Source organism: Megalobrama amblycephala, linkage group LG4 (genome assembly GCF_018812025.1).
Source record: "Megalobrama amblycephala isolate DHTTF-2021 linkage group LG4, ASM1881202v1, whole genome shotgun sequence".
NCBI classification, from domain to species: Eukaryota; Metazoa; Chordata; class Actinopteri; order Cypriniformes; family Xenocyprididae; genus Megalobrama; species Megalobrama amblycephala.
In genome coordinates this window covers 9,838,576-9,864,133 of record NC_063047.1, presented here as the reverse complement: position 1 = coordinate 9,864,133, position 25,558 = coordinate 9,838,576, and the positions used below count along the sequence as shown (strand labels likewise).

General features: G+C 36.0%; 1 protein-coding gene and 1 long non-coding RNA gene across 7 annotated transcripts; one reads left to right on the top strand and one right to left on the bottom strand.

Annotated features, from left to right (window-relative positions):
* The first annotated feature begins 592 nt into the window (after positions 1-592).
* Positions 593-4,599, top strand: LOC125266556. Of its 6 annotated transcripts, XR_007184509.1 has the most exons (6): positions 593-729; positions 919-995; positions 1,770-1,895; positions 2,125-2,206; positions 3,426-3,497; positions 3,574-4,599. It is a non-coding gene; the product is annotated as an uncharacterized LOC125266556 (long non-coding RNA). The 6 variants fall into 6 exon arrangements; XR_007184507.1 differs by having other exon boundaries at positions 676-995; XR_007184511.1 differs by lacking the exons at positions 593-729; positions 919-995 and adding an exon at positions 1,010-1,350.
* Positions 666-24,947, bottom strand: LOC125266554 (putative leucine-rich repeat-containing protein DDB_G0290503). The gene is made up of 13 exons (XM_048187325.1): positions 24,771-24,947; positions 24,447-24,474; positions 24,009-24,341; positions 23,783-23,862; positions 22,208-22,268; positions 20,147-20,590; positions 18,651-20,010; positions 10,878-10,915; positions 10,457-10,753; positions 8,528-8,577; positions 7,718-7,776; positions 7,409-7,464; positions 666-766 (listed from the first exon to the last, which is right to left on the bottom strand). Exons 2-7 carry the CDS (start codon positions 24,463-24,465, stop codon positions 19,688-19,690), a joined length of 1,260 nt encoding a protein of 419 aa, XP_048043282.1. The 5' UTR covers positions 24,466-24,474; positions 24,771-24,947; the 3' UTR covers positions 666-766; positions 7,409-7,464; positions 7,718-7,776; positions 8,528-8,577; positions 10,457-10,753; positions 10,878-10,915; positions 18,651-19,687.
* Positions 24,948-25,558: the final 611 nt, after the last annotated feature.

Sequence of the window (25,558 nt, the reverse complement as noted above, 5' to 3'; positions counted from 1 at the left end):
AGTCTATACATATTAGCATATCACTCAATGATTTAAAAATAAAAGATCATGTCAAACGATATATTTAAACTGTGCAAGATCCACAATTTAGCATCCATCTACAAAAGCTATAGTTGGATACAGCTTTCACCTCTAAAAAAGACAAAATTACAAGTAAAATAGCATAAAGTAAAAAAAGGCAAATGAAGATTAATGTTTATTACACAATAATGTGCAGTTAAGTCTGGAGTCACAGTGGTAACCTGTCAAGAAAATTAATGTATTTTGAACTGGTGGAACAAACACCTTTGACCACTGCAAGGAAATTTGTGTAAGCAATAAAACACCCATTTAATAGTTACACCCTAATTATTTATATAATAATGCTTTATATCTCTTAGGTTTCAGGCAAATATTAGAGGAGAAATGCAGAAGCATATAATTCATCAGTACATAACATGATTTCTATAGAGTAGACTGTTTCTTTATTCATCCACATCACATAAAAGGTTTATTATAATCAGACTACTTTTATTTGCACACTTTATATACAATCCCTGTAAAAGAATGATTACAACATGAGTTTACGAGTGACATGTTTTTCAAATTATACATTTTATGGTAGTTTTCATATTTTGGATCATATTGTTAAATACCTGTTCTATTAACCAATGCACAACTTTGTCAAATGCATCTGAATTCTTCTGACACTTCAGTAATCCTTCATCCTCATAGAACAGACAATCCACTGTGAGTATGTCTGTCCTGGTAACACATTTGCTGCTGTCTGCACAGTAAAATCAACAGTGTTAATCAAACAGTGTTAATCTGCATTTACTCTTAAGGAGTTAATTTAACAACAAATAGTGAAAAATACCCCCTAGTGTTGGTGAAAATAATCAGAGTTGAATTCTGCTTCGTTAAATTTACTCTGTTAAGCTCCGCCCCTTAAGCCAACTCTGAAGACCTGAGCGGAAGTTCTCTCGTCGCCATTTTCTTTTGCCTCGCACTAAAAGGTAAGTTCTTTTAATTAACTTATTAAAACGTAAGTTTAATATTTGATGTTAACAATTGTGCTGATAATAATGCAGTTGTAGTTTTCTGATCTGGTTTAACTTGGTTTAAACTCGGAAATACTGAATAACTTCGCTGCAAGTCACTAGGCCTATGTTGGAGAAATGTGTTTTTTCGTCACAATGTGGTAATAAAGTTTAGATTATGTCAGTAATCTTACTTAATTTGATTTTCAGCTGTAGTTAGGTGTATCCGTTTAATGTGTTTATAGTTTTTTTTTAACGTTTAATTATCTAACGTCACAATAGGGTGTAAGTTGACACATTTTTATGTGTTTGGATGGTCGAAATCTTGCAGGTAGGGCTGTGGCTGGTGTTTTCAACATTTTATAATGTAAACGTAACGATGAAGTTAATTCTAAATTCGATTTGTCAAATGCCACCATAGTATTTTTATTGAAGCCACGTAAGTTAGATGGCGCTGTGGGATAGCGTTAACATGGCCCAACACTGCGCAACGAAGAAGGCGATGGGTATTTAAAAATACCCGCTTTTTTGTTTCTCGTCACTTTAACCTTCTGCGATGATTACGGTAGCACGAACGACTATTTTATATTATTGTTAGACATAAACAATCAGTTGACTTGAGCAGAGCGGCGGTTGATACAAGTAACGCATATTGAAATTCACTCTTTGTTAGCAGTGACTGTTATTGGCATAGCACATATTGCTGAACTAACGTATTTTGTTCTCTTTTTTTTTGTTTTAATTAACAAGCTTCTCCTGTGCACTCAAACAAGTCCCTGTCTTCATCCTTTGACTCCACTGACTCACAGGACACACTCATTATTGAAGAACGGGTTTCAAGTACACGAAAGAGGCTCGATGATGAAGCTAAAAAAGGTGGGCAACACGTTATTACTTATGCATTTGAGGGGGAAAGAAAAAAAAACTTACTGTTGAAACTAATAAATCAATTTAAAAATCCAACATTAATTTGATCTTTGATTAAACATTTAGAAGAATATGTATAAATATATATATATATATATATATATATATATATATATATATATATATATATATATATATATATATACACATACACATTTTTTATTTTTTTATTTTGCAGTACATCACAACCAAGGAATGTGAATGAGAAATATCCCAGAGTAATTGTGGTGTTCCTGTATCTCAGTGGACCCCACCCCCACGTAAGTATCACACTTTTTAAGTTTTAAATGGTGTATTTTGCTCTTGGATTTAAGTTTTTTTTTTTTTTTTTTTTTTTTTCTTTTCTTTTCTTTTCTTTTCTTTTCTTTTTTTTCTTCTGTGCTTTTGTCTTTCTAAGGAGCATTGCTATGTTGGTGAGCGTGCCACCAGATACTTGACATGGAGAATCAAAACTATACAGAGAGGCATTGCTAAAGAACAAGGAGTATCATTTGAAGGTACAAAATGAAATGAGAATTTCATTGTGTCATCTTTCATGGCAGTTTTATTGCCATGGTGTTGCATTAAAGTAACCCTTTAATGCAACACCATGGCAATAAAACTGCCATGAAAGATGACACAATGAAATTCTCATTTCATTTTGTACCTTCAAATGATACTCCTTGTTCAACCAAAATGAAAAGTTCTGTCATTAATTACTCACCCTCATGTCGTTCTAAGACTTGTTCATCTTCAGATCACAAATTTTCTTGATGACAGAAAAATCTTTTTGATGACAGAATGCTGTCAGATTTCTTTCCATTGACAGTCTTTGCAACTGACACTTTGATGCTTTAAAAAGTTCATAAAGAGATTGTAAAACTAATCCATATGAATTGAGCGGTTTAGTCCAAATTTTCTGATGAGAATCGGTCGCTTGTTATGATGAACGGGTTTAATTTTTGTTTTTACTCGCATGTAAACATTGATCAGCAAACATAAGCAGAAGCTCAACCGAAACTGAATAACGCACAAGGACTGTGCTGGTTACGTGCTGCATAACCAGCGTTTGAGCTTCCGGATGAGGTTTGGTTTTGTGTGTTATTAAGGTTCGGTTGAGCTTCTGCTTATGTTCGCTGATCAATGTTTACATGTGAGTAAAAACCTAAATTAAATCTGTTCATTATAAGCGATCAAGTCTCTTCAGACAATTTGATCTAAACCCCAATTCATATGGATTAGTTTTCCAATGTCTTTATGAACTTTTTGAAGCGTCAAAGTGTCAGTTGGAAAGGCAGTCTATGGAAGGAAATCTGACGGCATTCTGTCATCAAAAATATCAGTTCCAAACAAGAACAAAAGTCTTATGGGTTTGGAACGACATGAGGGTGAGAATTTTCATTTTGGGGGTGAACTAACCCTTTAAATGTGACTAAGGATTAACTTCATATAGCAATATTCAAGCAGTGTTGATCTTAAAATGCTTTTGTTGTTCATCAGGAAAAGGATTGTCTTGTCAAGGCCAGAAAAGGCGTCTACATCTCAAGTGGGGATTATCTTGTCTTCTAGAAGGTTTGTTTTTATTTATTACTATTTTTATTATTATTTTCTTGTAGTTTTCTTTATTTAACATTAGTCCTGTTCTCAGAGTGAAACAAGCATTGAGGAGCATCTTCAAGACATCGCTGGAAGTGCTCAGTCCTATCACCTGGCTGTTGAAACGGAGAATTCAGTTCACCAGTTCTTCATTCTTGATCAACATGTCATTCCATGCAAGTCAGCCTCTTCTTTTGTTTCCTTTTGATGAAATGTTTTAATGGGATTATGTTTAATGTTTAATGGGTTTAATTCACCTAAAAATGAGAATTCTGTCATTAACTCTCCCTCATGCCGTTCCAAACCCGTAAGACCTTCGTTCATCTTTGAAACAACAATGAAGATATTTTAATGAAATCTGAAAGTTTTCTGTCCCTCTGTTGACAGTTTACACAACTAGCACATTCAAGGCCCCGACAGGTAGTAATGAGACATTAAAGTAATCCATGTTACTCTGTTGGTTTAACCTCAACTTTATACACGCATTCACACAACGACTGCTTTCATTTCAGCAAATCACTCATGCGTCGTGGTGCTCTCATGTACGCAAGTCCGGTTTTGCGTTGCTTCATAAAACTGAAGTTAAATCAACAGAGTCACATGGGTAACTTTAATGATGTCTTTACTGCCTTTCTGCACCTTGAAAGTGGTAGTTGTGTAGGCTGTCAATGAAGTGACAGAAGTCTCCCAGATTTCATCAAAAAATATCTTCATTTGTGTTCTGAAAATGAACAAAAGCCTTACAGGTTTAGAATGACATGAGGGTAAGTTAAGGAGAGAATTTATTTTTTGGTGAACTAATTTTAAGGCACACTTTGTTTTGGGCACCATTTATAACACTATTCTACACAAGATGTACACTCTTGTTGTCAGAATGAAAGTGTACAACAAAGATGCTGGCAAAGTGAAGTCCTTGTATTGCTGAGGTTAGAGCAAGGCTGCTTAGCTAGGTGGTTCAACAGATTCTGTACTGCATACAGTGATGTATTGTCATTTCATGCAGATGTGATGTATTTTTGTGCATATACGTGTATGTCTTTTGAGCCTGACAACGTTTAAATAAATGTTTTAAATGTGATGTCGTTGAACTTGTTTTCTTTTCTGTTTTGAAAACACCAATTGGGTTTTGAAATTTGAGAATTTTTCACTATTACAAATGTAAATAAACTCTACATAAGTGAAATATTAACACTAATCTGAGTTAATTTTCCGCTAGTGTTAAACTCTAGTAACACCAAAAAGAGTTAATTTTCCCCTAGTGTTAAACTCTAGTAACACTATCAAGTGTTGAGCAGTGTTACATTTTTACTCAAAATAGAGTTAATTTAACTCTGAAAATGTAACACTATGACGAGAGTCAATTTATCACCAATTCTGAGTGGGACCAAATACACTCGGGCCGAGTGTTAAATTTGACTCTTATAGAGTTCATTTAACACTGCAAAATTTACTGTGTGGTACAATTTTCTCTGGGTCAAACGTGTGATGAAGCACCACTAGAACAGCCAGCTTAGAGTCTGTTTAGGAAATTGACAAATTTGTCTAATGTCCTCACCATAAAAAAAGTAATGTCTCCAGAATATTCTGAATATTTAAAACATTATTTATTACTTAAAATAGAGTGACAATATATAACAACCTGTCTTGCCACTGAATCTTTTAAGTGCTTCTTTAATAACAGTCCCAGTTTGGGAAACAGCGAGACAGAAAACCAAAATAATGCTACTCTCTTCCACTGTAGCAACTTCCCTCAGATTCTGAATTCTGCTTTTCAGCATGTCAGTAAATTCCTTATCTGCATTATTTGTTTTCCCAGACTGTAATATGCACACTTTGACATCTGGAAAATGTAATAGCATATATAAAAAAGAGAGAGAAGAAAATTGCATGTTATCAGGGTTGCCAACTTTGGGACTTTGGCTGGAGTGAGACTTTGTAAAAAATTTCAGTTTGCGCGTGTGCACGGAGAAAATGTTTGGTAACCCTAATTTTAAAAATCAATGTCAGTCCATGTTTACTTAGTAACATTGGGGTGAAATAATTTATTTTATTTTTTGTCAGTTTTGTTACCTGACAGGGGCGGAGCCAGACATTGTAAACATTCGGGGCTTAGCCCAAATCTATATTTGTCCAAAGACATTTAAATTTTCTATTAATAGCTTTACTGACATGAAAGGAGCTTTTGTTGTCGTATTCTTGTTCAGAAAATGTACATTATTTGACACTGTCATTTGTAAAACTTTGTTGGATGTACTTCCGCTAGGGGGTTCGGGGGCATGCCCCCCCCCCCGGAAGAAAATTTTGTACATTTTAAGGTTAAATGCATCAATCTGGTGCACTCTGGAAACTCAAAATGAAGAGCTTCAACCCATGTACAGTGTGCAAATTGAACAAAGAAACAGCATTGACTTGTACCTGGACATTAAAAAGGGTTCAAACATTTTTTTTTTTTTTTTTTTTTTTTACAATACTTTTTTACTCATTTCTTTTTAAAAGATATATCTTTGAGCTTTTATTTTGATCATCAGCTGATCGCGTGCGCAAATGCGCTCACTTCTCTTTAAATCACGCAGCACAGACAGACTGTATATATACTTAATCACTGTCTTTTGCTGTTAAAGGCACAAAGCCATATCACAGTTTCGATTTTAGTTCGTTGGCAAACGTAGTATGTTTTAAATTTTCAGTTCATTATGAAACGGTGGCGGCGGCAGCAGAGGGTCATTAATGGAAAACACTGAATGAATGTATAGCTGATAAATGTGCTAAAGTTGTCATATCGGTTGTTATATAACAAAACGTATATAACGTACTCGGTTACTTACGTAACCTCGGTTCCCTGAGAGATAAGGGGACGAGTTTTGCGTTGCAAACGCTATGAGAAAACTCATTTTCTCGAGAAAATAACGGCCATGGTGTGGCCGCGTTGGTGGTGTGGCACCCATCAAAGCCACGTTCTGCGCGGCTTTGATGGGTGCGCGGCCACAAATGGGCGGCGACCGCTTCTTCCAGTGGCAGGAGCTTCAGCCTAATCTGTCATTAATACAATGTGGTAATACTTCTGTCATTAATACAATGTGGTCTAGTCATCAACAGAAAGTAACAGATTGAGAGGGGAGAAAAATGGATTTTGGCGTGACATTTCTTGCATGTGCGTGAGAGCGTGAGATTGATGCTGAAAGCGTGAGTGTCACGCCAGATGCGTGAGAGTTGGCAACCCTGTGTTATGGATATGCAGTTCATGTCAATTCTGACTTCACATATACAAATCCACATTTTCACCCAAATGTATACTGTATCAGCCTTTTAACCTTATATTATAACACATTACAGCATTACAGTTCCTGTTCTTTCTCTTTCCCATGATAACTAGCTAATCTGTGTCTATGTTAACATGTGGCAACAAGTACTAAGACTGAAGACATTTATAACATTGTCCTTCTATCATTTACTCTAACGATTGCTCATTAAATGACAGGATGTTTCTAGCAGATATGGTAAATACATTCTAGAATGTGTGGTACATTGCAACATTGTTTGTTATCTACTCTGAATGCACAGCCCTCATTTCAAAAACATCCTAATTTAAACCTCCTCCTTTCTTTCAGTCTTTGAAGAAAAGTGCCAAATTGCCTTCAACAAATGAATGCTCTAGATAAATCTAACCTGAATCCCTGTCTAGAAGAAGATCAGTTAAATTAAAAGTAATCACAGATCAGTTTTATATAATTCCATATGTCCTGCAGTTACTGAAACCTTGATCATGGCTGACCTGCTCCATCCACTGTCTTGTGGATATGCATGTCAAAGATTTAACTTTGAAATACACAAAAATGATTTATTCATATCCTGAGAAACTATAAATGTGATATACCATAAACACCCACCATTGTCCTCATGTTCACTCATCTGTTCTTCTTTCAGCGCATCTCTTTTTTCTAGACTGTGGAAAACTATACACTCAATTCCCGATAAAAAAAAATCAAGCATATTATATCCTTAATAAACATTCATATATACAAGATAACCACATTTGATTTATTTTATATTGAATAAATCAAGTGTCCTGTGTTCAAACTTCATTTACTTTAAGCTTTGTGTGTGTTTTTTTCTTTTTTAGATGGAGTCCACTGAGTTCCTTGTGTTTGTCCTGATCATTGACACACACAAAAAAAGAGAGTCCTAACAGATCTTACCTGCCGATGAAACAATTTGCCATTTCTATTCTCTCTTTATCAGTCCAATTTTTGTCAATCTGTTGAAGAGAAGAACATTGTCCAACAACCTTATATGAAATACAGACTTTTGTGAAATACTCATATGACCGTTCAGGTTGACGATATAAGTACTGTTGAGTAGTATTGTTGACTATAGTGAGAATATAATCTATATAAGTGAGCAATCAAATTCCACTAGGTTTGATGATCCAACACTCTCAGAAATAAAATGTTCAAAGATGTTACCTTCAGTGGTACAATAGCGTGTCACTGGGACAATACCCTTAAAGGTATACTTTGTACCTTATTTACTCATTGTAGTAACATTATACCACTCTACTACGAAGCACCTTTTAGGTGTAGATAAGGTACAAAGTTGCCCTTTAAGGGTACTGCCCTAGTGGCAAGCTGTGACTGCAAATGTTTTTGACAGTAGAAGACAAAATTGAACAACAACAACCTTCTAGTTAAAGCACTCTGGATGATTATAATCAATGAAACCAGATTAGAGAGATCTTCACTGAATGAAGGTGTGGACCTTTTGAGGTTTTGTATTAAAAAATGCAGATTATTTTTTGCAATGGCAAATTAAATTAAAATTATTATATAAATTAAAAACAAATATATTTATATAAATCTTATTGGAGCTAAGTGAACTACAAAAATATACTTTCATTTATTTACATTTGTTTCATAAATATTAGAAACATATCTGTATTTACTGTATAAAAATACTGTAATAAATAAAAAAATACTGTATTTAAAGTAAAATGTATATTTTTCTATTACCTTTTTGGACCAGAATATTTCAGTTCCATCTTCATCAGTCTTGAATGCGGCTGGGAAAATATGAGTAACAGTGAAATCACATCAAAACATTTAAAATAATAGAGTGATCAGAAAAATATGTTGAAAAGTTTAACCAGTTAAATTCAGAGATAGAGAAAATACTGATAATCAGGAAATTGAGGGATTGAAATTTAGCACTCAATATCTTATAAGGCTAATGTCAGATGGTTTGATAGGGGTTCAAGCGCTTAGGACTGAAACCCTATTGTAATTTTCCAAGGATCAGCATTCTCCCCTAAAAGTGATCGGGCAAACCAAACCGCAAGTCGTAGAGACTTGAAACTTTGAGGGCTGGTAGTACTCATGCTGCCTACTAGATCACCAAGGCTCACCCCGATCGGCCTGACGGGGGCGCTACAGCAGTCAAAAGAACGAAATTTTCGTGTATTTTGTTTTTTTTGAAAAACCTACTTTTGCGAACTAGTCCTAGGTTTTTTTGCCCGATCGGAACCAAATCAGTGCAGAAATGTTCTCTGGCGTCTGAATATCAATAATTATCAAAAAAACTTGAAATTTTGATTCACGGTCGCTAAGTGGCGCCAAAATGTACGATGTGGGCGGAGCCACTTTTACTAAAATAGCTATAACTCGAGAACTAAATGAGATATTTGCACCAAACCCGGTTCATGTGTGTACGGGCTCAATCTGTGGTCATAATAAAAAAATGGCGTCGATTGGACACTAGCTGGCGTTATAACTTAAAAAAAAAAACATGAAAACAGCTGTAACCATGCAACTGTGAGTCTGATCTACTTGAAATTTGGCATGCAGTGTCTTGGTCCAAAACATGGCTGCCATCAAAAAAAGTTGAACTTTACCTTTTGGGTCGCTGTAACAGGGTGATTTAGAAAGTGAGCTTGGCTAAATATATCCAAAAGTCTATAAAGCCTAAACAAAAACTCAGAACTTCACGAAAATAGGTGAGCACATGCAGCATATGACTCTAAAGAAGCATGCCAATTTTTATGGAGATCGGACCATAGGTGGCACTATAACTGTTGAAAAGCTTTAAAAACATATGTTTTTAATGGTTTTGGATGAAAAAGTGTATAACTTTGGGTGTGGTCGACTCATTTTCATGGAAGTCACATGCTTAGACTACTGAAACTTTGCTGGATCCAACGATACTAGACTTGTCAGATTTCGGCTTATGGTTGGTGCAACGTTGTGATTCAGCGCTTAAAAAAACTTTTGCGAATATCTTCGAAACTGTTAGTCCGATCGAGACGAAACCACCGTAGGAAACACGAAACCTAAGCTGATTAACTAAATGTGAAAGCCCAAATGTCAAAATTTTGATAGGAAGTGGCAAAAAATCCAATCAAAGACGTTCTTGGGTCATATTTTATGCTCTCATATATAAAAGTATCTATAACTTCAAAACGAAATGAGATATTTTCACCAAAATTAACACACATATAGGGGCACACTCTGAGGACAGGACACCCAAAAAAGTGTTGTAGATCGGGCAATAGGTGGTGCTATAACTGTCAAAAAACCTTTAAAAACCAAATTTTTCCTCACTAAATTGCCTCTATTGGCTGTAAATGGTCTTTTCCATCTATGATCTAAGTATTTACATGCTTGCTAAATAAAATATAATATCTTTTTATGTGCTTAAAGGCCTTAAATGCTTGAACCCCAGTAAATGCTGCTTGCAGCTTTAATTTTAATTAATTTTTGGCACATTGATAGGACAATCTTAAAAATACATTTCATCAATAGGTCTCATTTCTCATTTCAACAGTTTACTGATCACAAACTGATGAGAGATCAGTGACAAACCAACGCTTAGCAAACCTCTAGATTTTAGTTCATTCTGACAGGTGATTAGAGCTGATGTAGAATGGGGTTATATGAAACACTCACATGTGTGTATTGTTATCTCCTCTGTTCTGTCTCCACTGATGACCTGACACAGGTAATTACCAACATCTAATTCCTTTAGTTGTAAAGATACATTTCCTCTCTCCGGCTCATCAATGGATAGACTCACTCTGTCCTCATATCTTATCCCCTCTATCAACCGTTTGTTCTTATAGAAACAAACACAATCTGTCTCCTTAAACCACCTGATCTCCATGGCAACAGCACTGATGTTATGAGACAGGTGGCACAGAATGGTATCCGATTTAGTTTCTTCAGAAAGAACTATCTGAAACTCATCTGTGTTGGGAAAAAAAGAGAAAAAATGTAGACTTGCATAAATGATTATTATTTTTATAACATATTAATGGTATTTTTGATTATGAAGGTAATTGAAATAAAATAGATTTTTAACAGAACTTACTGTTGCTTTTAGCTTCCATTTTGTCTCCTTAACAGGAACTTAAGACACAAAGTGACACAGAATGAGCTTTAAGCTTTAAGTGCCATGTTGGGGATGATTATCCCTAATGTCAGAGGTGCAAAGCCCCGATTTCAAACATGTGCAAATTGATATGGGCATAGCAGTTTCAACTTCATTGTACATTATTATGCATGGAGGGTATGCATTGACGTCACTTTCCCACCCGGAACACGCCCCCTCAGCCAGAATGAGTGGCAAAGGAGCCTGCTGCATGACTGGATTCAATAGGGGAAACTGCGAAAACGTGAGTAAAACAATTACGATTAACGATTAATACGATTAAACTAAAGGTTGGACTCGATAGTGTTCCTGCTACAACGTTCCAAAGATCCAGTAATCCATGGATATTGACATGCAGCCAGGAATCGTGTTTCCAGACATTTATGTGTGCCTGATTTGGATGCCAGGGAAACACTTAAAGCAAATTTGAACGTTTTATAGATTTATAGTCTAAATCCGGGTGATTAATTATATCAATGTAATATCATTCAGTCCTAATACTTATAGTTTTTGTCAGTGTTTGTTTCAAAACACCCAATTATGCAGAATATAACATAGTAAATATTTAATTGATGAGTTGTCAATACAATATATAACAATACAATACAATTTATAGGGTATGATTTTTCCCCCAAAATTCAACATATTGACCAAATGATAACTGCAAATCCATGTTTCACTGCCTGGATTCCAGTTGTTTCTGTGAATTGCAGCGATCCATTTGCTTTGCTTTTCTTTATCTTTCAGCAGATTGTAAAAATATACCTCAGATTTTTTGTCAAATCTATTTGTATAATCAATTGCAAAGCTCTTTCCCGTTTTGGATGAGTTTTGTGTGTTTTTCGCAGCATTCACGTTGAAAAGCTGCCACTCAGTCTTTTTGACACTCAGTGGGCGTAACTGCAGTCACTCCGGCCGACAGTGATGTCACGTGCATACCCTTTATTTTAATTCTTAAAGGCATCTTTCACTGTTACACAGACTGAACAATTAAAATTTCCGGCCCTAAGACTTCACACTGTAATTTTGTTGTTTTTTCTTTAACAGCCAAACTTTCGACAGATGCTGGTGATAGGAAGTTTGATGGGGTCCGGTCACGTGATCTGGCAGCGGCTGGGGGGGGCTGTACTGCCCTGTCCAAATACCCACTCTTGCGGTCTTTGCACTTGATCACTTGTCTGCTTGCATAACGTATTTCCTATATTTGCCTCAAGCGTTCAAGTGGGCGTGAAGACTGCAAGTGTGTGTAGAACTTGATTACCCGATGGGACACACTTATAGCCTAGTTTTGAAAAAAAAAATGCAAGCATTTACAGAGCTTTTTTTTTTTTATTATTATTTTCAGTACTTTGCATTTTAAAATACACTTCTAAATGTCTGTTCAGTGGTCGCTATGTAACTAACAGAAGACACAATTTTAAAATTGTGGTGCTTCTTTAAGTGATAAAAAGCAGTTGCAAATGATGTACAAATTACACATAGCCTACTTACTCATCTTTGCATCCATATAATATGCAACACATAAATATTTTACTACCAAATTATATGTAATATATAATTAATTTAACTTACAGTCTTATGTTTTCCTTGACATCTCGCGATTTCGGGGCATGCGAGTTCCCGAACATAATGTATGATGGGATACGCTTAGGGCACTGCATTTGGGCATTTTTGGCTGAATTCCAAATGGCACACTAATATCAAAGAGTATAACCAAAGAGGCGACACTCTGATACTTTTTGGGCAACAGCCACTAGATGGACGGCCGCCATTATGGGGTGAAAATACTTTTTTAGTAAATTGTATGGCTCCCACAGTAGCCTATGTTGTATTGTCTTATACATGTTTTATTTTACCAGTTGTTCAACCATTCAACCATTCAACCGTCTGAGGTAACGTAGTTCGCCTACTTTATTGAGTATTTCCATTTTATGAAACTTTACACATTTATTAATAGTAAATTAATATTTAATAAATTTAAGATGATGTTTGCAGTAAACAATATAGATCAGACCCAGCTGGAGTAAAAGTAGTATCACTCCACTAGGTCTGAATTGAAATATTGTATGTTTTAATGGATCACTCTACAGACATAATGATCTTAAAATACATGATGCATTTAGGGATGCACCGATACCATTTTTTAGGGACCGAGTACGAGTACGATACTTTTTTTCTAGTACTCGCCGATACCGATACTGATGTCTATACATTATTAATTTCACTCTCTCTCTTTTTTTATGTTGCAGTTTTCCAAGCACAACACAGTGAGACTAATGAATGTAGGACAGCTTCTTTATTATTACTCTAATGAAAAAAGTAATAATTTTTATGTGCATGTCACAAACTTAAATTTCACAGTGTCCAATAACTGTATTTATGTGAGATACTCCACACATTTTGACAACTATGTGTGCATTTGACCATTCAGGCGCAAGGAGAACTGATCGCACGCTGTCTGAGAGAACTGGGATCACGCGCAATAAAGAGAGAGAGAGAGAGTGCTTCTGGTCTGTGTCATTCAGCGTGATTCCGCCTTTCCTACCTTCACTAATCGATAACGAATTGTGATTGAAAGCATGCAGTTCGCAATGTGTGGGTTGTCATCATTAATTTTGAAGTATTTCCACACCTCTGAGGTTGACATTGTTTCTGCTGCTGCACCAGCAGAGGTGGAGATTCCAAGGGTCAGAAAGTAAAAGTCCTGCCATATTTTTTATTCCACCCACTGAAGCATTAATGAGATAAATAAGTGATTAATTGAGTGATGATTGAGCATTATTGAAGACACCTGATGATAACAAGCAGAATCACTAAAGGAGAAAATCACAATTTTTAAGTTACCATCATCGAGGTCAGGGTTTGTTTTAGTTGAGCTCTTGATCCTTGACTTTTTAATATTAGATTTTGTTTGGGCAGTTTTAACTGCATTAAAACCAAACAGACAAGCAAAGTTAAAAGATGATCAGATGTTATTGGTTATGTTTTTACATAAACATTATTTGATCTGAATCACTGAACTCATTTAGAGCCCAATCTCTGAGTTAGATTTACATTATTGATTACAGCAAAACTGTGATTCTACAGCACAAGATCAGCTTTTACAATACAATTTTTTTTTTTTTTAAGAGTTCTGATTTAAAAAAAAAAAAAAAAAAGCAGAGCTCATTTAAACACACAGACATCAAGAATCATCCTGTGAATCTCAACAGTGGTGGCCATCATAAAGCATGTTGCAGTGCATTCTGGGAGCCACCAATCAAAATTCATCCATGGCTCCCATCATGCATTGCTGCATGAATAAATTATGAGCTTAATTGTCTTAGTAATTTCATTTATTCTCACTATTAAAATTTTGCTGTTTTTCTGTGACTTTTTAGTAGCTTGTTTTCTAATGTTCAGAGTTGATCTGTTGATCAGAATATGTTGCTTGTCACCGTTGTTGAGATTCACAGGCTGATACTTGATGTTTGTGTGTGCCTAAAATATTTAAGAAAAAAAAATAAAAAATTCTGTATTGTATAAGCTGATCTTCTGCAGAATCACAGTGCTGCTGTAATCAATAATGTAAAACTAACTCAGAGATTGGGCTCTAAATGAGCTCAGTGATTCAGATCAAATAATGATTTTGAAAAAACATAACCAACACCTGATCATCTTTTAACTTTGCTTGTCTGGTTGGTTTTAATTCAGTTAAAACTCCCCAAACAAAATCTAATACTAGAAAGGCAAGGGTCAAGAGCTCAACTAAAAAAAACCCTGACCTCGATGATGGTAACTTAAAAATTTTGATTTTCTCCTTTGGTGATTCTGCTTGTTATCATCAGGTGTCTTCAATAATGCTCAATCATCACTCAATTAATCACTTATTTATCTCATTAATGCTTCAGTGGGTGGAATAAAAATATGGCAGGACTTTTACTTTCTGACCCCTGGAATCTCCACCTCTGAGGCGGAGCCTCAGCGCACACCTCCTGTTACGTTATCTTCAATGACCAATGGTAGTACCAAAGACTATAGAATAACACAAGACATGTCACTTGTATTGTTTTGAATGGGAGAAAGCATAGACATATTATAATGTCTATGGGAGAAAGTGTAACGTGCAATATGGCGGAATAAGTCCCGCCTTCAAAATAAGAGCTAATCGCTGACTGGTAAAGTCATCGTGTCACTGCAGCGGCCGTTAGAAGCACTGGTTTCTATAGAAACAGTCAGATGCGTGCCTCCGAAATGAGGCACTTCGAACTTCGTTTTGGCCTGATTTTGTTCGAAATGACGTCACATCAGTTAGATTTCATATACCGGGGCCTTAAGAAAAGCGTCTAATCATAACAACATGGGAATGTTAGCACGAGCTCTGCAAAATAGCACTCCAGTTATGTCACGTCTTCATATATAGCACTTTATTCAATAGCTTAAAATCAAGCAGCTTTACAGTACACATCACATCAGTTCATTGTTCGATTTCGTTTGAAGTATACTGGCCTTTAGGCCTGTCGCGTGTACGCGCTCTCAAGTGGCCAAGATCACAAGTGTGGGTATTTGGACAGGGTATAAGTTGTTTTAGTGCAATAGGCCATAGCTGAATTTGGAAATCCCATGTTTACATTTGTGGCGGTTTTTCAAAGAAAATTGGATTGGATCATCACCCGATCAGCAGATAGACACTTTTTCAGTTAATCAAATTTGGTCAGTCTGACAGTGCCAGTATCAACAGTGAAAATAAATTACAGTAAATTTTACCTTGTAGATTTCGGTTGTTAAGTGACATTTTGTGCATGGTTAGCATGTAGGGGAGAACCGGGACAAAAGTAACAAAGCGATTTTTTCAGAGCCCCGACTACATTTGCATTTCAAGTTATGACAGCACATTCAGCACGCAACCCTTGACTGAGCTGCCAAATATCATGTGATTTGGTCATCGTTTCCCGCGGTTAGGTCAGGAAAACAGTTTTCGAGTACGGTAAATAAATTGCTGAAGCAATACTTTTTTTTTCTAATTACAAGTTCCCAGCCAGCACAGATGTGTGGGGCCCAGATGGGTGTCACCTGGGCTGCCTAACTGGGGCCCAGCCGATTTTGTCCACGTTTTCCATGTAGGAAATGAACTCTGCTCAGTGTGCACACTACAGGTTGTTAAATGTAACACAGAAACATGCTGGAGTTAATGAGATAATTAGGTGATAACGAGCAGAATCACTGAAGGACAGAGGAACAACAAGAACTATTACTTCAGCCACAGCCTTCAATGAAATCTACTGAAGATAAAAGACATTAAATCACTCAAGATCTGATTAAACATCTCCACAAACAGCATTATCAGCTTCACTTATTACTAACCAGACTGACTTTATTTCTGACATATATCTACAAAAGTTGTTATTGAGAATTACCAGAGGTTTAGATATTGATGATTTGTTGAAAATGTATGTTACCATGATCGAGGTCAGCGCTTACTTCAGTTAGGCAGTTTGACTTGACTTTACTAATGCTTTTACTCTGGCTGCTCTAGCTGTTTGTTATGGCAAGAGAAAGTGTATTTAGCTGCTGTCAACAGTTTGATGATAAGAATACAACTGTTGTCATGTAGCGGCTTTATTCACTGATCTAATGACTGAGCTTTATGAAAAAAGTGTTATGACCTTGTGCTGTATCTTTTCTAGATTAACTAAATAGTTGAGTAAATTGGATCAAAATAATATGTACCCTAAACGTCCGGCAAGATTTACTCACACATAGACATCAAGAATCAGCGTATGAATCTCAACAATGGTGACATGCTTTGTGCTGCAATGCATTCTGGGTGCCTCATACAAAACTCATCCATGGCTCCCAAAATGCATTGCAGCATGAAGCATGTCACCATTGTTGAGATTCATACGCTTATTCTTGATGTCTGTGTTTAAGTGAATCTTGCAGGAGGTTTGAAGTGCTTAGAGAACAATGTGTTTTTCAAATTTTCCGATTAAAATGGTTGTATTGTAACTCTAGAAGAGACCCAGCACAAAATTCACATTTTGCTCATAAAAAGCTCAGTCATTAGATCAGTGAATTAAGCCACTAAATGACAATTACACTCTTGACATATAGCAGCTGACCACATTGATTCGTATTTTTCTTGCTATAACAAACAGCTATAGTAGCCAAAGAAACGCTAACACTAAAACAGTCAAGAGTCAAACTGCCTAACTGAATTAAGCACTGACCTCGATCACGGTGACATCAATCCAAACATTTTCAACAAATCATCAACATCTAAACCTCTGGTAATTCTCAGTAACAATAAGTGATAAATAATAAGTGAAGCTGGTAATGCTGTTTGTGGAGATGTTTAATCAGATCTTGAGAGATTTAATGTCTTTTTTCTTCAGTTGATTTCATTGAAGGCTGTGGCTGAAGTTGTAGTTCTTGTAGTTCTTCTGTCCTTCGGTGATTCTGCTCGTTATCACCTAATTATCTCATTAACTCCAGCATGTTTCTGTGTTACATTTAACAACCTGTAGTGTGCACACTGAGCAGTGTTCATTTCATCTGGGCTAATCCATGTGGGGCCTCCATGGAAACTGTGGACAAAATCGTCTGGGCCCCAGTTAGGCAGCCCAGGTTGGGTTGTGATTCTCGTTTCATGTGTCACATTAATGATCAATCTACAGGTTATTTAGTCCTGTAACACATCCTGAAGTTTGACTTGTCAGTATTTTTCAGTATGAAAGTAAATCGGGTTTAAATCGAGACGAAACTTTCATCCCGCTCCAGTGACAACAAGAGTTTCTTTTGTCCCGCTGCTAATGTGGTGGCTTTCTTTGCGTTGCAGCATTTATTAAAACATGTTTATGTTGTATTATACTAGCAGAATATGCCAAGAGTGAGGGTCAGAAAGACAGACAGAGGTCTGATTCAGCCAGATGTTTATGAGAGGGTGTTTCTGGACATATCTGTTGCTGATTTCTGTATGTCTCCATTTATTCACTCAATCTGTTTACATTTAGCCTACCTTAGTCACATTTAGTTTTTAGCCATACCTTATCTTTACCACACCCAACTATGAATTTGCAGTGTTTCTATTCAGATGTTTTTATGCATATTTTGAATTTTTGCATAAAAACAGCTGGATTGGAAACTTGACTACTGCTACATTATGATGACAATTTATATTATACTAATTTAATTTAATTTTCATATTGTTCAAAATGTTGAAAAAATGTTTTATAAAATAAATTGACATTGCCCCCAAAAAATATTCTAAACAATTCAAGTTTGTACTGTCGGATTACTTTTGAAACATTTGATGAAACTGAAATTCTAAATTTAAAATGAAAATGTAATTTAATATTTTTTTTTTGCAAAGATAAAGGACAAAATATGTTTTCAGTTACTTATTAACAAGGTCATGGTCAGGTATATTTAATAAAAACAAGATTAGCACAAAACAATCTGTTGTGTTACTTTTGACCCACCTGTGTGTTACTTTCGTCCCACCTGACGGGGTCGAAAGTAACAATGTGCAACTTACGTTCAAAGGGAAATTATACTGAAGCCGTTCTACATTCGTACAAAATTCCACTTGGTATTGATAGACCACACTTGTGAGTTACTGACCACAGCAAAAATATATCGCTGTCTAAAACATTATCTTTTAAAATTACATTTTTGTGAAAAATGGTACTTTTGTCCCTGCTCTCCCCTATGTTAGCATGAACTTTAGTTTACCTTTCTTCAAATCTTCTGCCTCAGCTGAAGTGCAGTGCCTAACTGAACCAGAACAACCCGTTACACTGGTCTGATTTCTGAGTAAAAATACTTTCACTTAACTGCGGTTAAACACCTCCCACACACTCCAGCAAACCGACACGTAGCTTTTGGTGTTTATATCAATAATTAATATCAATTATCCTGGGTGTTTCTATTAGATTGTCTCCAGCACAATCTCATGCATTTAATAGCCTACATATTTTTAACAAAGTCTATACATATTAGCATATCACTCAATGATTTAAAAATAAAAGATCATGTCAAACGATATATTTAAACTGTGCAAGATCCACAATTGATTCATATAGGCCAATAGTTCTGAAATACTTAGTTGTTAATTTTCATCGGGTTCAGCCTAAAAACGATGGATTATTAACTAGCTAAGTAAACTGCAAACCCCATTTACACCACCAGCGACTTGAGGAATGTCACATGACCCTTTTACACAGTTAAATAAAAGGAGATGCCACTGATCTATATGAATGTCATTTATAGATCATTTATAGATGTGGGAGACACACACATTTACCATTATAGGCACAGTAGCAGATAGTAGAAGTATGAAGTAACACAACCCACAAATGAAATAGCCTACCTAGCCTATATGAACACATTGCCATTTATACTGTATGTATACATTATAACTGCGTACATTATTTGTCAACCAAATTATATAAAAATCTGATTAAATTATTAAAATCTTAAGTTTTGAAGAGTATCTCTTAATGCAATATACAGTAAAAAAAGAAAGAAAAGTTGTCTCTGTAAATACAATGGCTTTCTACTGGATTTGTACGCTCATTGTCGAGTTGTTCGTTTAAATTTGGTCTGAAAATTCATAGGAAAAATCTCTTGTTTTAAATAGTTTTATGCTTTTCTGTTTTGTTTATATTCATAGACACAGATTGTTAAAAACATTACCCTAAATGCATGTCTTTAAAAAGAAGCTGCTACCATACATTATTTTAAAAAATCTGGCTTGAACACTTCAGCTGTTATTTCTCCAGTTTGTTTTTAGTTTCCTGTTCATCTGGTTGACTGGCTTCCAGCTCTTTGATCTCTGGGCGTCTCATTTTCTCACTCAACATTTTGTGCATATTCTCCAGTTGTGTGTGTTTCCCCTGAAGCTGATTCTGTTTCTTTTCAACCTCTCTGACTGTTTGTATCAGTTTAGCATTAATGTCCTTAAGACGTTTGTCCTTGTCTTGAAGTTCTTCATTAAGTCTGTCTTTCTCTTTCTCCAGATCTTTAATCTTTCCTTCTCTTTCTTCTAGAAGAGATTTTGTTTCCTCAAGACATTTGGATTTTTCATTCAACTCTAAAGGAAGAATAAATATAAAACCAAGATGTTAGATCAAGCAAGTTACTTCCTTAACAAACAACTATTAACATGTATGTGCTTGATGAGATTTTAAAATATACAAAGGCTTACTATCATTGACTAAATTTCTTACCTGAAATCCTCAACTGTTCTTTCTTCTCCAACAATTCCTGCTGTCTCATTTGCTCCTGTCTCAATGTCTCTAGTTGTTGTTTACTGGTTTCCATCTCTTTAATTGTGCTCTCCAGCAGTTTCTCTTTTTCGCTTATCTGTTTGCTCATATTCTCCAGTTGTGTGTCTTTCTCCTCAAACTGATTCTGTTTCTCTTCAGTGTATTTGGTTATTTGTAGCAGTTGTTTTTCTATTTGTTGCATCTGTGATTCTTTCATATCAAGGTCTTTTTTATTTTCTAGGAGACAGAATTTTTCTGTGATTGTTTCTAGTTGTTGTAAGACTCTTTCCAAGTCAGTCTTTGATTCCTTTAACTGTAGTTCAGTTTGTTCCAGTTTTTTCCCTTGATTTTTGAAAACCTTGAATATCGTTTGGTGAAGTACCTTCACATAATTCACTTCAAACTCTGAAAAGGGAAATGACATAATGATGTCTACATTTATTTACCAGATGGAATTGAATGTCTCTCTGTTACGTAACTTATTATTAAATGTATGTGATGCTGTTTTAGCTCTGTGTTGTGCACATGGTTATGTTTTCCTCTTCCTCATGTTTCTCTTGGCATTGCTTAGTGCCATGAACTACATCATGAGGCGGAATGGTGGAAAAACTGGCTGAGCAGATTTAAAGGGTTAGTTCACCCAAAAATGAAAATAATATCATTTATTGCTCACCCTCATGTCATTCTACACCCGTAAGGCCTTTGTTCATCTTCAGAACACAAATATAAGATATCCGATGGCTCAGTGAGGCCTGCATTCACAGCAATGACACTTCCTCTCTCAAGATCCATAAAGGTACTAAAAACATATTTAAAACAGTTCATGTGAGTTCAGTGGTTCTACCTTAATATTATAAAGCGACAAGAAAACTTTTTGTGCACCAAAATAACCCCAAATTGATGACTTTTCAACAATATAGTGATGGGCCGATTTCAAAACTGCTTTGGAGGTTTGCAAACTGAATTAATGATTGGAGCGCCAAAGTCACGTGATTTCAGAAGTTTAGCTGTTGATAGGAGATCCGAGTCACTGATTCGATTCGTAAAGCTCAGAAGCAGTGTTTTGAAATCGGCCCATCACTATATTCTTGAAAAAGCGTTATTTTGGGTTTTTTGCCGCACAAAAAGTATTCTCGTCGCTTTAAATATTAAGGTAGAACTAATGAACTCACATGAACTGTTTTAAATATGTTTTTAGTATCTTTATGGATCTTGAGAGAGGAAATGTCATTGCTTTGAATGCAGGCCTCACTGAGCCATCGGATTTAATCAATATCTTAATATCTTATATAATATCTTATAAATATCTTAATTTGTGTTCTGAAGATGAATGAAGGTCTTACGGGTGTAGAACGACATGAGGGTGAGTAATATATGATATTATTTTCATTTTTGGGTGAACTAACCCTTTAAGCTTTGTGGAAATTCAGTTGGCAAGCTCTCTTCTCCCAGTCCAGAAGCTTTCTTTGTGTCACTTTATTTGTGTATAATAACCTTTTTACATATAAATCATGAGATTGATTTGCCCTGTGTATTGTTAATATTGTACGGATACCGTGTAGGGTGAAGGGTATCTGTTTATTTGTACCATGTTTTCTCCTGTATTGTGGTTAGCCAGGGAGGTAAACTTATGTTGTTTATTTTCCTTTTCTTTCCTGTGTGTAGTAAATATGTGTAATTATAGTTAACTGGCTATGGATTTTTTTTTTTTTTTTGATGTTTCCCTCTCCTAAAGCTTTTCCGTTTGGTCTCCTAGTCGAGTTATGTTTAAATTAACGTATCCTTTAATTGTACTCCTTGCCTGAGGGTTTGTGTATGTTTCAGAGTGGAGGATGAGACTCCGGGTACCATTGTCTAGTCTGTGCTGAGGTGTTCTATGTTATAAACCCACATTTTCTTTTTAATTCCTTGTGCTGGTCTTTCAGGGAACTGTGGTGGAGCAGCACTGTCAGACCTTGTAACACTCCCTAATGTGTCCCTCCTGATTTATAACACACAAACATGAACTTTAACAACACTCACCTGTCATTAAAGCAGACTCCTCCATTTTCATTCTCTCATCCTCCCCCCATGTTCTGCTTGACTGTGGAAGTCAAGAAAAAGAGTCTTAAAGGTGCTAAAGAGGATCTTTTCGTCGACTGAGAAACCAAAGACTGTTAGTGAGTTTTTGAAATGAGCGCATGCGTAAGAACAACCCCTCCTTCACAGCTCATTTCGAGGGAACGCCTCCCAAAACTCGTGCACGAGTATTGGAACACGAGTGTTTACCACCGGCATTCGCTGTGTCGTGTTAGTGGATTCATTATGTCGGACTCACCACAGGTAACTCATAATCTGCAATTGTTACTCCTGTCTCCTGACAAAAACATTGCATGCAGCGCCTGTAGAGTGTGGAAAGTTACTGGAGCGCACAGCCGCGCACGTCTCTCACAAGGAACATCATGGCAGTGATTGACAAGCCAGAGAGCCATTCCGCGCACGTCTTTCACAAGGAACGTCACGGCAGTGATTGACAAGCCAGAGGGCCAACTGGTTACGCGATGATCGCGTAAACGATTGGCTGATGTTTTTAAGGCACTACCTCGTGCACAGATGATGTATATTAATATTATTCCTTTCAGTGCACCTAATAAACAGTCTTTTGCCATTTAGTAAAGACAGTTTCAAGTAATATTGCAAAAATGTATAAAACAAAACATCCTCTTAGCACCTTTAAGGGCCCATTATGTTTCATACAGCAAAAAGTTCTCTGTTTAAAAAATGATCATATAGAGGTGATGTTATTTAGAGGCAAGCTGATTCAGTAATGCTTTTGGTATAGTGTTATAATACGGTCATCTGCATAACAATCATGTCTTATATCTTTTTGCATCCATATTCTAATTAGATTAGTAAATACTGGGCACTAAGAATTAAATTAAAAATCTATTATGCAGCAAAACAGCTTCTTATAAGGATTTAGCATCCTTGTGCATAAATGTTTAAATCAAAGCCAGAAAGCAATAAAAAAATAAAAAAAACGAAGTCAGGGCAACAATAATGCATTAAAGCAATTACATGACATATTAATGGTTAATGTACATCTCAACAAACAGGTGGAATCAGTAGAATTTCAAAAACACTGTTTGGAAGTTAGTCGGGCCGACACCAACAACAAACGTCTAACCAATCAGCATTAGGGGGCGTATGGCGGTCGAGGAGAGAGAATGAGCGAGAGGAAGATTTGAAAAAGAGAAAAAAATCCCGCAGAACAAGAGATGGGACACAATACAAAAGCTCAAAAGAATATCACTGGAATGAAGGTTTATGACTGGGCAAGCGCTTTAGGACCGTGTTTATATTAGAAAAGCTTTCCAGCGCTGGAGAGAGCTAAGAGGGAAGGCCTGAAAACAGATGCGGAGGCTGCTTTGATCCCGCTCATGTGAGTAATACTGGGTTTGATTGTCTGGAGCTGCGGAAAGGCCGGGGTTCGAGACTGACTCGGAGCAGGGTGGTTAGGATTGGAGTGTGAGTTTTGGAGGCAGAACAATGAAGAGAGGGGAGGGTTTGTTTGGGTTGATTTCAAATATCAACAATGTCCAACAGCGTATGTCTTACCTCATGTAGTATCAGATGAACTTGTCTACCTTGAATCTTTGATGACTGATTCACAGGTTGGCCATCAGAATCTTTCCTTTCTGAGGGAACAAGACACAATTTGATGCATGAGCATGTGTTTGACTGGGTTTGGTGTAACAGTTGACTGATCACCTCTAGATTAATGTCTTTCTGGTAGGAGACTGTTGAGGACATTGTGCTGCTGTAGAAGTTATGGGATGCTCACCTTTTACTTCTATTGTTATCTCTTCTGTTCTTTCTTCACTGATGACCTGACACAAGTAAACCCCCATGTCTGATTCTTTGAACTCTCTGAAGTTCAAGGACACATTTCCTTTGTTAAGCTCTTCAGTGGACAGACCTGTTCTGCCCTCATAGCTCCTCCCTTTTATTACCTCTTTGTTCTTATAGAGACAAGCACAGTCTGTCTCCTTAAACCATCTGATCTCCATGTCAACAGCACTGATTTCAGGTGACAGATGACACGGTATGGTGACATCAGACCCCAGTTTGACCTCAGCATTCTGAGAGTCATTAGGGACAATAAGATGAAACTCATCTGTGAAGGAAGAAAGAAACACATGGACTTGTGTACATGATCGAATTAATGCTATATTTTGTCTGTTAATGAAATAATATCATATGACAGAATTTTAAGCCTTACTGCTGCTTGCAGATGCCATTGTTCTCTCCTAAATATTGGGACAAAGAAACTGTTAAAGAAATCTCATCTAACAACTCAACATTACCACATTACAAAAAAAATGACTTCATATTTCAATATTATTCACTGACATTTAATTAATCATAAAACTATATTAACAAAATCATTTGTCTGTTTATGACCCATTAAGATGTTGTACAATGTTAAAAGAATTTCTACTTTTAAAGACTTTTCCATTCGTTCACATTTTAAACATAGTGTGTGTGTGTGTGTGTGTGTGTGTGTGTGTGTGTGTGAGAACAGACCCATGGCTTGTTGCTTTACCTTTTCTGTTGAAATATCTCCAGTCTCAGTTGAAAAACGCCCAGAGAACCATAAGCTCTCACAAGTTGTGTCAAGTTATGGTTATATACAAATTTGTATGTGATTTTTTTGTAATCCTTCAGACTAATCTTCTTTGCCTTTCCTGGTGTTACCTGTGAACACTGTCACACTAAGCATTCATATCTCTTTCACTTTTACTGTAGGTTACTTTCACTTGTGCACTCAGAATATAAAACAGCACTTAAGTTCTGCTGTTTACTTACATTCATTATAGGAGATTCACTACTCCTCTCTGTGTGTTTTATTAATCAGGCTATTTGGATGTCTTTTATCAGAATGAAGGAGGTTTTGTTAGTTAATTCAAAATTAATTTGGACATCTGTTTTGATATGTTGTTTTGTCTTCAGTTTGATTGCCTTGTTGGAGAGTTTTGTGGATTGAACTTGAACAACTTCAACAATTAACTAATTCTGTATATGACTCCTATACATCCATCAGTCATTTTCTATCTCTCCACTCTGCCCAACCCCCAAAAATACTAATAATATTTTCAACTGAAAAGACCCATGAAATTTCTCATAACCTAAAAATGTAAACATTGCCAAAATGCAGGAAAAACACATTACTGTCATTGCTTTTGAACCACCATGAACAAGGGTAATCTTATGTTTAAGTTCCTTTTCAGATTGAATACAGATACAATCAATATTATTTATAATCTCAAGCATGAATTCTGAAAACAAGTTTTATTTTCCTTAAAAGTCTATTGGAAATACCCCATTGCACAG

What these genes read in the sequence shown, in the direction of transcription:
- LOC125266554 (XM_048187325.1), bottom strand. An exon ending in TTCATCTGATACTACATGAG is followed by an intron (nt 22,269 to 23,782) that starts GTAAGACATACG and finishes TGACTTCCACAG; the next exon opens with TCAAGCAGAACATGGGGGGA. An exon ending in AGAACAGTTGAGGATTTCAG is followed by an intron (nt 20,011 to 20,146) that starts GTAAGAAATTTA and finishes TTCTTCCTTTAG; the next exon opens with AGTTGAATGAAAAATCCAAA.